Source organism: Sebastes umbrosus, chromosome 4, assembly GCF_015220745.1.
Source record: "Sebastes umbrosus isolate fSebUmb1 chromosome 4, fSebUmb1.pri, whole genome shotgun sequence".
Classification (NCBI taxonomy): Eukaryota; Metazoa; Chordata; class Actinopteri; order Perciformes; family Sebastidae; genus Sebastes; species Sebastes umbrosus.
Genome location: NC_051272.1, coordinates 19941953 through 19956112, shown reverse-complemented (window position 1 = coordinate 19956112; position 14160 = coordinate 19941953). Strand labels below are relative to the sequence as shown.

At 42.1% G+C, this 14160-nt stretch overlaps 1 protein-coding gene across 35 annotated transcripts in view; it reads left to right on the top strand.

Annotated features, from left to right (window-relative positions):
* The window catches only part of plekha5 (pleckstrin homology domain containing, family A member 5), a 112835-nt gene extending 99559 nt beyond the window's left edge, over nucleotides 1-13276 (top strand). For 10 of the 35 annotated variants that reach the window (XM_037766880.1, XM_037766881.1, XM_037766885.1 and 7 more), the window contains 10 exons: nucleotides 475-630; nucleotides 2158-2409; nucleotides 2989-3100; nucleotides 4716-4843; nucleotides 6693-6908; nucleotides 7124-7285; nucleotides 9366-9499; nucleotides 9925-10067; nucleotides 10922-11026; nucleotides 12143-13276. In XM_037766880.1, the coding sequence (XP_037622808.1) occupies nucleotides 475-630; nucleotides 2158-2409; nucleotides 2989-3100; nucleotides 4716-4843; nucleotides 6693-6908; nucleotides 7124-7285; nucleotides 9366-9499; nucleotides 9925-10067; nucleotides 10922-11013 (1395 nt within the window). In that variant the 3' untranslated portion in view covers nucleotides 11014-11026; nucleotides 12143-13276. The remainder of the gene's footprint in view (nucleotides 1-474; nucleotides 631-2157; nucleotides 2410-2988; nucleotides 3101-4715; nucleotides 4844-6692; nucleotides 6909-7123; nucleotides 7286-9365; nucleotides 9500-9924; nucleotides 10068-10921; nucleotides 11027-12142) is intronic. The other 25 variants (XM_037766894.1, XM_037766893.1, XM_037766899.1 and 22 more) reach the window with 7 other exon arrangements.
* The last annotated feature ends 884 nt before the right edge of the window (nucleotides 13277-14160 follow it).

Here is a 14160-nt window from a genome sequence, read left to right as displayed (position 1 = left end):
TTCCCTTGAACACCTAGTCATCCTTTTTTGTAGACGCTTTCTTTGACTTTGGGGGGGAAAAAGTAAAGCAGATTTCTGTGCTCCAGTGCCCTGAGCTGCCGCGTGGAGGGAGGTAACTGAGAGATCAAAGCAACACAGTGAGTGATTGATGACTGTAGCGATGATAGAGCAGGTCTTAATTAAATCTGTCTTTTATCTTGTCCTTCATCACGGGAGAAGTGTAGAGACAGAGAGAAACTGTTCTAACAGTTATTCCTGGTTGAGCCTGAGTCAGAGCCGATGCTAATTCAGAGTAGAGGAGTCAGAGGACCTGCAGGGAGCCTTTTCGTAAGAGCCCTTCACTCTCACACAGACCTGTCACAAGGAGGAGAGAATTGCACATGTTTTTCTTGCTTCTTCTTCTTGTCCCTGTGTCCCGAAAGGTCAAGTTAATCTTTAGGTAATATTTGGTGATTTGTGTGTGTTTTCACCCAGACGGAGCCTCCCAGCCAGCAGCATGTACGCATCCAGAAGGAACTTTGGAGGATTCAAGATGTGATCGAGGCCCTCAATAACAATAAAGCTCAGAGAATCGCTGATGGTGTGAGCATGTATGGGTCCAAGAGCAACTTCAGCAAGCTCAAAAATGAGGTGAGGCACCACTAACAGACCGTATACATGGTCATACATGCTGTTAGTCGACTAATCGGTCGTTTTGATCTTATTAGACTAAGATTTCTTTAATCGATTAGTCAATTTTTGTGCTTTTTTCATGCTAAATGACTTCTCCGGTAAACACAAGATTTAAAGTGGTGCATTTGTGTGATTCTTTGTGGAGAAACTCAGTTTCACAGATTAAATCAACTAATCGATTAGTTGACATTAGTTGAGTGTTAGTCGACTAAGAATTTCTTTGGTCGAGAACAGCCTTACACAATTTTGATAATCATTTAACCATGTGAGTCATTTATCAAGCAAAAATGGCAAGCATTTGCTGGTTCCAGTCTCTGAAATGTGAGGATGTGCTTGTTTTCTCGTTATTAATGTCATTGTAATTTGAATACCTTTGCGTAATTTGAAGACGCCACCATAAGGGAATGTTTTACTATGTTATGACATTTTATAGACTACGGGTGCTTTCACACCTAACCCGTTTGGTTCAGTTAAAACAAACTCGGGTCTGTTTGCCCAGTTAGTACGGTTCGTTTGGGCTGGTGTGAAAGCTGTCCATCGAACCTTGGTGCGGACCAAACAACCATTTCCAGGTGGACGCTGTGGCGGTTCGTTTGTGGCGTGAAAGCAAACAAACCAACCAGAGGATTTAATCATAGCAAATATGTGATTTTAGCAAGAAATCTGCTCAGTGTGTGATATGTATTTAAGGCGATGTACATAAGCATGTCAGTGCGTGTATTTTCCCTGATTAATAGGTCAAAAGCTGTTGAAACTGCTGTGCTTGTGTCCGACTGTGTACTTTGTCAGTTCATTAACTCTATTAAAAAGTGCGACAGCGATCCCACAGTAATTCGCCTCATCCACGTGTCCATGCGCTCCCCGACGTTCACACTATTCGCTCCAGTCATCTGGGGGCGTGAAAAGGTTTTTTTGTACATTCCTGTCTCTACCATTATTCATCATAACATACGGTCGATTTGCAGTCTAATAATACTAATAATGCTTATAATCAAAGAACATAAATATACACATCAGAAGAATAGAAGTGCTGCATAAAACCCACCAGAATTTGATTTTCCCCACGCGATTACTGATGATGCAGGATGACAATCGCCAAAACAGTCCAATCAACGAGTCGCCTATTAGACTGTATAACTTCATGTTTACTCCTCTGGTTGGTTTGTAAAAAGTCAGTGTGAACAGGAACCGGACCAGAATTACAATGTATCCTTTTTTCCCTTGGTCCGGACCAAATGAACCTACAGTTGTGAATTAGGATGAAATAATCAATCGTGAAAATAATCTGTAGTTGCAGCCCTACAGCTCTCTTTACCCAGATCTCCTGTAGTTGTGTAGATGATGACCATCTTAAGCTGAGTGCTTAAGCGCTGCTCAAGGACAGTACGAGTGGTGCTATCTGAGGTTGATGTGTCAGTCACCCTGTAACAGCATGTGGAGCTCTCTCTCTGGCTAATCAGCTGGTGTGCCCGTCCTGTGGGCCAGAACTACTCTGTACCAGATGGTGGTTGCCCTGAGCGTGCGTGGTGGCGCCATGTGTCACCTTGCTTCCTGTCCTGTGATGCCCTGTATAATCCCCAGGAGGAGGACTCGGTACCCCCACGGCCACCCCTACCCCAGTCCTATGAGCCCAACCCCCCCAACGTGCCCCCTATGCCCTCTCATGCTGGTGTGCGCCCTTCATCACTCCACAGGCCGGAGGACAGGAAGGCCGGCCACAGGAATGGCACGCACAGCGTAAGCTTGTCGACCTCATGGTTGACCCCGCCTTCATCTGTGTCATCGCACGTCATTGCTCGCTGTGATGGTTTTCACTCTCATTGTGGCGGACGTCTCTTTTGGATTTTGTTTTGATTGGATCCCTTTTATTTACTTGATGCCATACTTCATCATCATCTTCTTTTTCAGTTAATTGGATGAAGTCTCTTTTTAATTTAATTTGCCTTCTTGTTTTCCTTTTCTGTGTTTTTTTTGCTGTGTGTTGAAATGTGGTGATTTTGTTCTGTTTTGTTTTGTTGTGTTCTGTCCTTGGTTGCAAATTAAGCCATGTCTGACTGCTGCCGACTGTTTCATTTGGCTGTAAAATGGTGTGTCATTCTCAAACAACACGGAAAGTTTTTCTTTCAAGCTGTATAATTTAGGTTTTAAGATTGCCCAGTCTGTAAAAGCATCATTTTGTAGAAAAGGAATGTCTTGTTGACGCTGTCTTCGAAGTCATCCTGTGAGAGAAAATTACACTTTTTTCAAATTCTTTATATCTCGCTCCTTGAAACCAATGTGTGTGTGTTGAACTTGTTCTTTCTTTCTCATCGGCAGGGCCCAGACTACAGGCTGTATAAGAGTGAACCAGAGCTCACCACAGTGGCCGAAGTGGATGAGAGCAATGGAGAGGACAGATCTGAACACCCTGATAGAGAACAACACAAAGGTACATTACGTGGTCGTGTCTAGAAGGTAACCCACAAGTTGTGAAACTCTCGCGAGATGGTTAAGGTAAAGGCCCTGACACACCAAGCTGACGGTCGGCCGTTGGACAGTTTGGGGCTGTCAGTGAGTGTTCATCGTCCTAGTTTTTGTGGTGTTTCCGGCACCGTCGGCTCTAGTCTGCCCATGTCTGATGTTTTTTTTTGTCTGATTCAGCATATTCAATCGGCAGTGGAGCTTTTCGGTGAGAGAAATCACTCTGATTGGCTGTTTAGCTTAAACGAATCAGTGCACGAGAAGAGAAATGGAAGTGAGGAAAGCAAGCCAATGAGTAAAGTCAAGAGTGCACACAGAAGGCTCTTCTCATTTTTCATCTTCATCTCATCTGATCATTCAAATACACGGATATTTTCGCAGCGACATGGTCATTTGAAATGAAGCTAAGTGGTGAGTGAGAGTGGTGTAAAAATGGTCGGCCGACGCTGCTTTGTTTCATGTACGTATCTTAACAATGGCTTGTATATCTGCAGTCCTCGGTCTTCCAGTTTCACTTTTTGAATGACGAATACAGACTACCGCCACCTGCTGGTGTGGAGAGTTATTTCATCTCATGCAGGCGCAGAATGTATGTGGTAGTGGGCTGTCGGCTGTAGTCTTTGCAAGGTGTTTAAGTGCAACTTTTTGGCCAAGATAAAGGCGACGTGAGGTGATTCAAAGGTCCACCTTCGTCGCCGCCAGTTCTTTGATGTTGGGTTGGTGTGTCTGAGCCTTAGGCATCAACCTTGAATAGTTACGGTTAGGATAGATTGTTGGGCAACGAGTCTCGCGAGAGTTTTTGAATGTTTCGCAACTTGTGGGTTACCTTCAAGTAATATGATTTCAGTTTCTGATAACTGTGCAGTTTTCCAATAATTGATCCGTTTTGTTGACAGTGACACTAACAAAAACTCGATCGCCTGATGAAATTATTCATGTGTGACCTAATAAACTTGTTTCTAGCACTGACAGTTACCATGGTTACCGTGGTATTTACACAGGCATCACTTTGACACAGAGTGTAAAAACAAGGTCAGGCTTCTCTCCAAAGCATTAAGCTAGGTCACTATATCACTGAGTAGATAGAGTGGCATTTGCTCAGCCCTTTTTGCCTGGATTTAATTTACACTGTAAATCAATAAACAGCTCAGGTTTGTGCATCAGTGCTTAGTTATTCTATTATCTCGACTTAATTTAGACCTTATGTCACTATACATTCACACTCACACACTAAACATGGTTTAGAAAAGAGCAAATTGGCCTAAATTTGGCAAAACAGCTTGCACAGCGTAATGCAGGCGCTCTGAAGTTGAATGATTACACTGTAGCTCCTCACTTGTTCCACACCGCCACACAGTCAATAGCAGCAACCTGCCGATGCTGCACATGCTGCGGGAAATACTGTAATTGTCGGTAGAGTGTACTTGATGCTAGATTTTACATCCCCAGGGTTAAACTTGAAGGTCTTGCTATACGCAAAATATGATACTGTATCATTCAAAATAGTATACTCTTTAGTGAGTTGCTACTAACATGTTGTCATTGAACCAGGTGGCTTACTGACCTTTTTTTTTTGTTGCTAGGGATGTCCTACCCAGTTGGCATTGTCCCACCCAGGACCAGATCTCCAGTGCCTGACTCTTCCTCCATAGCTTCATACGTTACCTTAAGGAAGACCAAAAGGCCTGACCCCAGGACGGTGAGTCTAATGGTAAATTGCCCATGTTTTAAACTCTAATACCACTGGATGCTGCCAGATGTTGCCATCAGTTGTCAGGAACTAACCAGTGGGCAACCTCTGGGTCTGAAAAGTGAAACCGATTCTGAAGTGCCTTAAACTTGCATTCTTTCTAACAGCCAGCAGGGGGCGACTCCTCTGGTTGTAAAAAAAAGTCTGATTGTATAGAAGTCTATGAGAAAATGAGCCTACTTCTCACTCAATTTATTACCTCAGTAAACATTGTAAACATGAGTTTATGGTCTCAATCGCTAGTTTTAAGTCTTCTTCAATACAGCATGATGTTCATTTAGTAAATTATGGTCCCATTTAGAGTAAAATAGACCATAAAGCAGGGTATGCTTTAGAGCGTGGCTACCTTGTGATTGACAGGTCGCTACCACGGCGTTGTCCGGTTTCGGAGTTCTCATTGTTTTCATCTTACAACTTTAACCCTTTCACAGTGTGTTTTCAGTTCATGAAAGTTAATTATAACAATTTAGTCGCCTAAAAAAACGTCTTATTCAGCGTTCGGTTATACTAAACTCCAGCCTCTCGTGTCACTTCTGGTTGCAAAAAACAACAACATGGCAACGGCCAAAAACCAAGATGGTGACGGCCAAAATGCCAAACTCGAGGCCTCAATACGGCAGTCCACAAACCAGTGGGTGACGTCACGGTGACTACGTCCACTTCTTATGTACAGTTTATGGAACTAACTTTAAAATGTAAAAAGGGCTAAACTGTTTAGCACTTATTTCCCTGTGTGGCAAACCATCTCTGTCTCTAAGCAGTAGAAAAACAATAATGCGAGGTATGATTGCTTTTTGCTCGTTTTCTTTTATCTCGTGATTGTAAACCTAGTTTGGCAGCAGCACCAAACTAACCACTAGTTGAATTGCGCCTCTTAATTGGTTGTTTTGGTTATTAAGCTGTTGGCTGAAAGTGAACACGTGGCAGACGAGGCTGCTCATCACGTGACCGGCCAGGGTGTGACTCATGCTCCTAAAACCGGGCTGTCATAAAATAGATGCCGAGCTTGGTTTATACAGTTTCCAGCCTCAAACACTATCAACTTAAATACACTAACCATGTCATTAGTGCACCACACTGTAGGGTGTGTCCTCTTTAGTGTGTCTGATGGACATACAGTGTAGTATGTTCACTACGTGAACTTTGTAAAATGCCAGCTGAGCACACATACAGTACTGTAGTCTTCCCTGTAGGACATATAGCCTGTGGTTGTAAGAGACAGGCCTTTAGAGTTCAGTTTAGGCCCTTGGATACCAGCCTCTTGAACAATCTGGACAGTGGAGGCTGCGTCCTCGGGCTCTGGACTGAATCCAGATCAGCCAGCCCCTCCAGCACGGCACAAACCTGCAACTTATCTACAGTTCACTTCACATCATCAGCCGGTCCTGCTCAGGCATTAACAGGCCTCCAGCCTCTCTGAGTGCACCCATGTGTACCAGCAGGAGCGTGTGTGTGCACAGCAGCCAATCAGGTTTTAAGAGAGTGAACATTAAAGAGCCGTTTCACTCTCTTTATTGTGGTTATTATGTCAATCCTGACGTCTTTGTTTAGAGGAGCAAAACGTTTTTCCAGTACGAGCAGTATTTAACAGAGAAGATGCGATAGCTAGTATTCACTGCATTATGAGATCTGACCCAACCACACCGTGACGCCACTTAGCTACACACCCAAACTGTGGCTCTGCGTAGTAAAAAATTACTGTAGTGACATTTTTGTCTCCTAGCATGCTACAGTATTATTAACTTCTATTTATTGTGTGTGTTGTTTGTGTTTCTGCATGTCTGTGGTCGTCTTCCTCTCTGGCTAACAGGAGCGTCCACGCAGCGCGATGGAGCAGCAGCTGTGTGCCGTGGAGAGCGGCCGGCCCAGGATGAGCGTGGAGGAGCAGCTGGAGAGGATCCGCCGCCACCAGCAGGGTGCCCTCAGGGAGAAAAAGAAAGGCGGCCACATCCGGGGTAGCAGCCAGGAGAACACACCCTCTCGCAGTCACTCGTTTACGAAAGAAAACCATTATCGCAGCACGCAGGTACTGGGCGACTGCTGCAGACACTAAAAGGCAACAATTAAATGAGCCGTGTGCAGGATTTACTGGCATCTAGTGGTGAAGTTGCAGATTGCTACCATCTGAATAACCTTTCGTACCTTTCGTTAGCTTAGAATGAGCCCGCTGATATCAAATCCTGGAATCCTGTCATATGACCTGATCTCTCTGCATTTTTGTCCCCTTTTTGTCTTTTCTAGTCCCAGATGAGGCGCAGAGATGGGGGGCTAAGCTGTGGCATTGAGGAGCTGGAGGCCTCGCTCAGGCAGCAGGAGGTGGTGAGGGACCAGGAGACGCCCGCCGAGGAAATCGCCCGTCTCAAAGAAGCCTCGCAGGCTGACCACTTAAATATGGACAGAGAGGTGAGGTTCAGTTGGCTGTTTTATCAGACTGAGTGTGCTAATATTATTATAGACAAGTTAGGAAATGTTTTCCAACATCACATCAAGTATTGTCGTTTTGATTCCCAATACCACTACTCTGTTTTTTTGTTTTTTTAAACTAAAGTAGAATAATTAAAGAAACGTATGCCTGGTTCGTACTATACAATATTTTTGTCGGTGACGATGGTCACTATGTCAGATTAGGTGATTGAGAGTCATAAATTCTTGTGTTGACTTGGCCGAAAGACATGACAGACTACACGTCGGTCCCCGACCAATCATCGCTGGTCATCTTTCACTATTTTTCACTTTGTCTTGGTAGTACCTCGAGGAAACATCAAAAAGGCCGGGGTGTTGTCGCCATAGCTCCTCCAATTTTTCCTCCATTTCACCTCACAGCACCATCATCATTCCTCTTTCGCTTCGCCATTGTTTACCGTTGTGCGCGCCTGTGCGGCAGATCACTCTGTGCTCCTTATGGTCAAAGTCACGGCCATGATGGAACACATCATAGAAAGCAAAAAAAGTCAAAAATGCTGGACTCTCTGTCGGGACTTTGTGAGGCGTCCCGGACGCGGCGTCGGTTTGGTGTCTACTATGACAAACTACACGGGATAAAACAATCGATTGTCGCTCACAACACTCATTGTCCTTCCTGAGCCCTACACACACCCAACACCCTACTACGGGCCATAATCGGGCTGATATTGTGTAGTCTGAACCAGCCATTAAACAATTACATGGTATTATTGCAATTAAAACAGCTCTTGTTACTTAAATGTCACACTCATTAAGCACATGATTAATGAATGTGCATATAGCAAAAATTATCAGGAAAATAATATAAATCTGAAGGGCTGTCCTCAACTAAAGAAATTCTTAGTCGACTAACACTCATAATGAGTTTGTCGACTAATCGATTAGTTGATTTAATCGATAGATCTGTAAAACTGAGTTTCTCCATAAAGAATCACACAAAAGCAACACTTTTAATCTCGTGTTGACCAGAGATGTGCTCATAAGTTTCTTGGAAATAAATCATTCAGCATGAAAAAAGCATAAAAAACTAGAATGGCACTCAGAGAGTGCAGACCTCCGCCAAGGTGCCTGACTTTAAAAACGGATCACAGCACACAATTTAATGGATTGTTCATTGTGCTACACTCCAAAAAAATGTCATTCAAATCCATTGCAAACTTTTGGAGTAATCCTGCTAACAGACAGACAGACAGACAAACAAACAGACCAACGCCGGTGAAAACATAACCTCCTTGGCCCAAGGCCTTTGGCCTTAGCGGAGGTAAACAACTAATCGGCTAAAGAAATCTTAAGTCGACTAAAACCGATTAACGACCGATTAATCGACTAATCGACTAAGAGGGGACAGCCCTACACATTTGTGTCTTGTTTGAAAGGTACATTTTGAAAAGGATAATTATTCTTTGATTTTAGCTAGATGAAGAACCATGGTTGTGTTTGACACCGTATTTCAAAGCAACTATAAAAACATTTGTTTACTCATAATTGAATCACTGCAGTTCCATATTTATAGGCCTTCCTGTAATCAATTACTTTATTGTTATTATATTTTTAGAACTCAAACTACCAAAATGCAAAGTTGCAAAACACTGTAGTCAGGAATGTGCATGACACTAAACAGTACATACTTCTTATACGAGAATCTTTTCATAGGCTGCCTATAAGCCATACACTCGATTTTAAGGTGCTGTTTTTACAAGAGTTCATGCCCTTTCTCTGGATAACATCAATGAACCCCTTACTGCTTATGTTCCCGACTGATCTCTTCATGCTGCACAATGTCTCACATTAAGCGTTTCTCGCTCGAGGACAAAGCCTATGGTGATGCTCCATTTAGTTCTTACTCACCCAAAATGTGGAACAGCCTCCCTGTGCCGATAATGACGCTGACGAGCGTCTGTTATTTGTTTATAAATGTATTTTTAGCTTGTGGTTGTTTATCTTTTATTTGTAAAGCACATGATACATCCCATTCATTTGTATGACGTGTGCCATATAAAGTGCGTTGTGTTTTCTTCAGCTCTCCGTGCCTGACAAAGTGCTGATTCCTGAGCGCTATGTGGAGTCAGACCCCGAGGAGGCTCTGAGCCCGGAGCAGGAGGCTGATAAGCAGAGGAAAGTTGATCGCATCAAAGCCCTCATTGCCAAAAATAGGTAAACACATCACCATGATCTGTCTGTACCACATTTTATTAGCAAGGACAGGGCTGCTCAGACCCTTGATGTTAGGTAAGGATCCTTTGAACAAAGGGCTATCTTTGTAGGTGAGCACTGATATCCCCCAGCAGAGATCATGCATGAAATTCCTTCTAGAAGTGAGGGGTAAGTTTGGGGTCACAGCAGGACATCACCATCACTGCCTGCCTGCTCTTCACCATGCAGATCAGTGCCTTAGATGTGCAGAAAATGCTTTTACCTCCTAGCCACTGTGACATTTTATTCTAAATGTCAACCCTCTTGAATTGATTTAAAAGAGATAGCTTCTCTGTCCCGGGGTAATTGTGTTTATTCTGAAACCATGTTTACAGTTAAAGCGCTGTATGTATATCACAGAGAACATTTTGTATGTGTGCTCCCAGCATGCAGAATGTGCTGCCGAGTACGGCACTAAGCCCAGAGGAGGAGACAGAAGTGGAGGTTACCGTACAGGAGAAAGAGAAGATGATTAATATCTCCTACGAGCTGGCAGCAGAGGCCTCCAAACGCAGCAAGCTGGTAGCAGGTACATCTCTAGGGACAAGAGGGAGGAGATAGAATAATGCATGTGATGAAACAAAAGCTAGTGTGAGCCTGTTCTTACAGATCGCTACTTTTTCATTGTGGTTTATCAAACTGCGGCTGCATCTTCCATTGTGTATGTGTTCAGTCATTTATCATTGTAGCCTCAGTAGTTTCTTCATTAAAGCTGCAATTGGTAACTTTGAGCAAATATATTAAAAAGTAATTTTTATAAAACTGTCAGGATATCCTGACAGTAGTGCGTGAGACAGATAATCTGTGAAAAAATCAAGTTCCTCTGCCTCCCCCTAGTGCTCCTAATGGCATTTGCAAGTTTCAATTTGCAGTCTACGCAGCTGTCAATCACTGCTCACGAAATACACAAACTCCGATCAAACTGTCAAACTAGGCAGCGCTGATCAAATATGAATCACTATTTTGTTACTGTAATGCCTATTTCACGCCTCAAATGTTTTCAGAAACATCTTGTAGTGTACTGTTTAGCTGTAAAATGAGAATGTTTGTGCCATGTTGAAAACAGTCGAGGCCAAAACCAAGCACCCCCCACCGGCTTTAGCAAACTTTCTCATTTTACAGGCAGCTAAACAGTACACTTAAATATGTTTCGGAAAACATTTGAGATGAGAAATAGGCATTACAGTAACAGAATATCAATTAGTATTCCTAGTTTGATCGGAGTTCACCAGTTTTGCGAGCAAAGTTACCGACTTCATCTTTAATTTCATCGACTTCAGTGATTATTTTCTGTGTTGTTTGGTTGTTTAGCTGCTGATGTATGTTGTTTTTGATATTTTGTGTGTGCCTGCGTGTCCGACATGTTGCTCTGTTTCATTGCAGTGAAAAGCCCGTCGTCCTCTTCCCCACCCCTTCCACAGCCTCCTAACACACCCCCTCAACTCACTGACGGGTCTCACTTCATGTGTGTGTAGTACAGTAGCACCAGTAAGGGCCTTCATCAACCTGTTTTGTCCATACTCACAATGCTAAAGTGTTCTCAGTGTTTTAATTGTTGTCTCTGGGGAGAAACAGCATGCCAGAATGAGGGGATTGATGGAAAGTTATGTAAAAGTATGAGGAGGGGAAACCGTTGTCATGTGTTTGTATGTATTCTGTGTTGCTGTGGAACCACGTTTTTCTCATCATGTGGTATTTCTTATAATCTGTGTAGTCACATGACTCAACTCAATGTTGCTGTAGGGCCATTATTTTCTTTTTTTACAATATTTCTTGTGCAATGATAAGACCCATATGACATAAAATACACTGTATGGGCACTTTATTAGGGACAGCTGTACAATCTAATGCCTATAGAGTGCTCCAGGGATGACATATTTTTGTATATTATGATGTTAATATACAGTCACTAGATCACTTTCACTGTCTGTGACATATTCTACAGATGTCTAGACATGTAAACTGTATTATGTAGCTGATATGATGTCCATATACTGTCAATAGATCACCTTCACTGTCTGTTGCTGCTGGGACACGCAGCTGAGACGCGAGGAGCTCGCGAGTAAAATAGGCGACCCTCCTATTCTATAAAATAGACGCGCGTCTCATGCGGGCAGTGTATCCACTCTAACCTGTTAACATGGACGCCGAAATAAAAAACAACACGCCACGCGAGCCTCACGCGAGCCTCATGCGGGCAGTGTGTCCACTCTAACCTGTTAACATGGACGCCGAAATAAAAAACAACACGCCACGCGAGCCTCACGCGAGCCTCATGCGGGCAGTGTGTCCACCACTTAATACAGCCTTCCTCTACAGCAATCGGATCTCATATTAATACCAGATGTAAATGTAATCAGGTTAAATCATATCTAGATACAATCTGGATACGAGACGCATTTTAATGTCAGCAGTAAAGGGGGTCTATAGCAACAAAAACTGAACATTATAGGCATCATAAAAGTAGACTTTATGACAGTTATATTGAATTGCAATAGACTGTACAGGTGGTCACTGAGTGTATAGGAGAACTACGTTGCGTCTCCATTGTCTGGTATTATTTATGAAGCATAATTTGACCTTTGCCCCCTTCTCGTTCTGCAGCACAGGCTCTGGCCTCAGTGAAAACCTATACATGAAGGAAACAGCAGCGGAGGTGTAAAGATGCCCCTGAAGACTTCCCAAAGGACATCAGCACAAGGCCTCGGCCTACAGAGAGTGAAACTGCCTACTCCGCACTCTGGGGTGTTGACCTCTGACTTCTGTATGCTCACTGTGACGTCTTAAGCTCTTATGCCACCAACAAACACTTTCTCTGTGACATTTCTCTGTTATTCCCCCTCGTTGGGGCACCACACAATATACTGTTATTGTTGCAGTTCCATTTTTCAGTTTTTACAAGGCTTTTTCATTATTTATATGGTTTTATTAGGTCCTTGTTTGAGTATGGGCCAACGTCTGTCTGTATATATATATATGAGGCTAATAGACTGAGCTCTGTTGTGAGCCTAAGGGCCTGAGACGAAATGTTTTGGGCACATTTTCCATTCATGTTTCACCACCTGTCCTAAAAGGTTTCAAAAACATATTTTCACATAATTTTAGTTTGCTTTTATAAGTCACTCAGTTTGTTTTTTCAGACATTGGTCATTAACTAATCATTCATATTTATCCATTTATTGTAAAGAACATTTGTGGATGCGAAAGATGACTTTATAAGAGATGTAGATCCCTCCATTATAGCGAAAGGAGGAGACACTTTATTGCTGCGTACAAAGATTATTTGTAATTTCTCCTGTTTCTGGGTTGTAATTATTTAAAAATGGGATCTTCTGCAGTCCCCGTCGCATTGTTGCCGACACATATGTGAATGTTTAAGTCACTCTATACTGTCTTTTTTTTATTGCTGAGAGATATATTTAAATTGAGAGAAGGAAAAAGAAATCCGAGTTTGGTTCTATTTTATGACATGTTGGTTTGAAGTCTTGGAACAAACAAAAAAAAAAAAGATTAGCACATGTAAAAAGCAATAAAAAAAAATTGTGGATCCAGGATTGTGTGTGTGTGCGTGTGTGTGTGTACAAAGTGTAATTATCAGAGGTTTACTGTGTATATAATGTACATGGTACAGCAGGATGGGACGATGTATCCAACATATGGTTACATACTAGATTTGACTTGCAAATGTTCATATCCCATCTGTTTTATATCATGTTAAATAAATGTTGCTGTTCTTAACAAGCGGTTGTGTTTTGTTCTTTACCACTCTGTAGCCAGCTGTAGTGGACAAGCTGAGAATAAAGCCATGTACTCACGCTTGTTCATCAGCTCAAGTTCAGCTTTGTCCTGTAACATGAGAACTCTGGACTTATACAGCAAAATATTATGCTAGAATAACTCAGGACTGAATGAATTTTAACACAATACTGAACAATATGTTAACATTTAGAGTTTTATGCTTGAATAGTGGACTAATGATTTAATTTATCAGCTTTAGAAATGATCAAATGTAAAATGGGTCATTTGTATTTTACAGATAAATGTGAATGTGGGATGGTTTAATTTGTCTGGCTTGAGGTCCTCAATATGAGTGACAGCCAGTTTAAATATAGAACTATGGCTCCCTCTTGTGGTCATTCTGCTGCTGCAACATATCCTTGCCAACTTCCTGAAATGTTTTAATATGCGACACAACAAAAGCAGAGAGGGGAATTTTCCATATTTCCAAATAGCTATTGCGGTATTCATTTGTTTGGGGCCCTTGAGCAAAAACATGCTATTTGGCCCCAGGCCAGTGGACCACTTTGCCCAGTTGGTAATCTAGCATTGATTGAGTTAGTAATAAGTATCTATTAATAAATGCTTTTAACACTTTCTAATGAGCCTTCAAGGAGTTATAAATATTGTTATTATTCAAATGTTTTATTAAATTGTCAAACTTTTACACACTGTACATTATACAGTACAAATAAAATTAGTATTAATCATAATCATAATAACACATTCTAAACAATAATAAATAGTAATATATATTTATTTTATATATATATGTAAATGTGTTTTTTAGTTTAGATTCATTGCAGGCTTTTCCAATAAGTGAGCCTAATGACTAATGAGCAGTC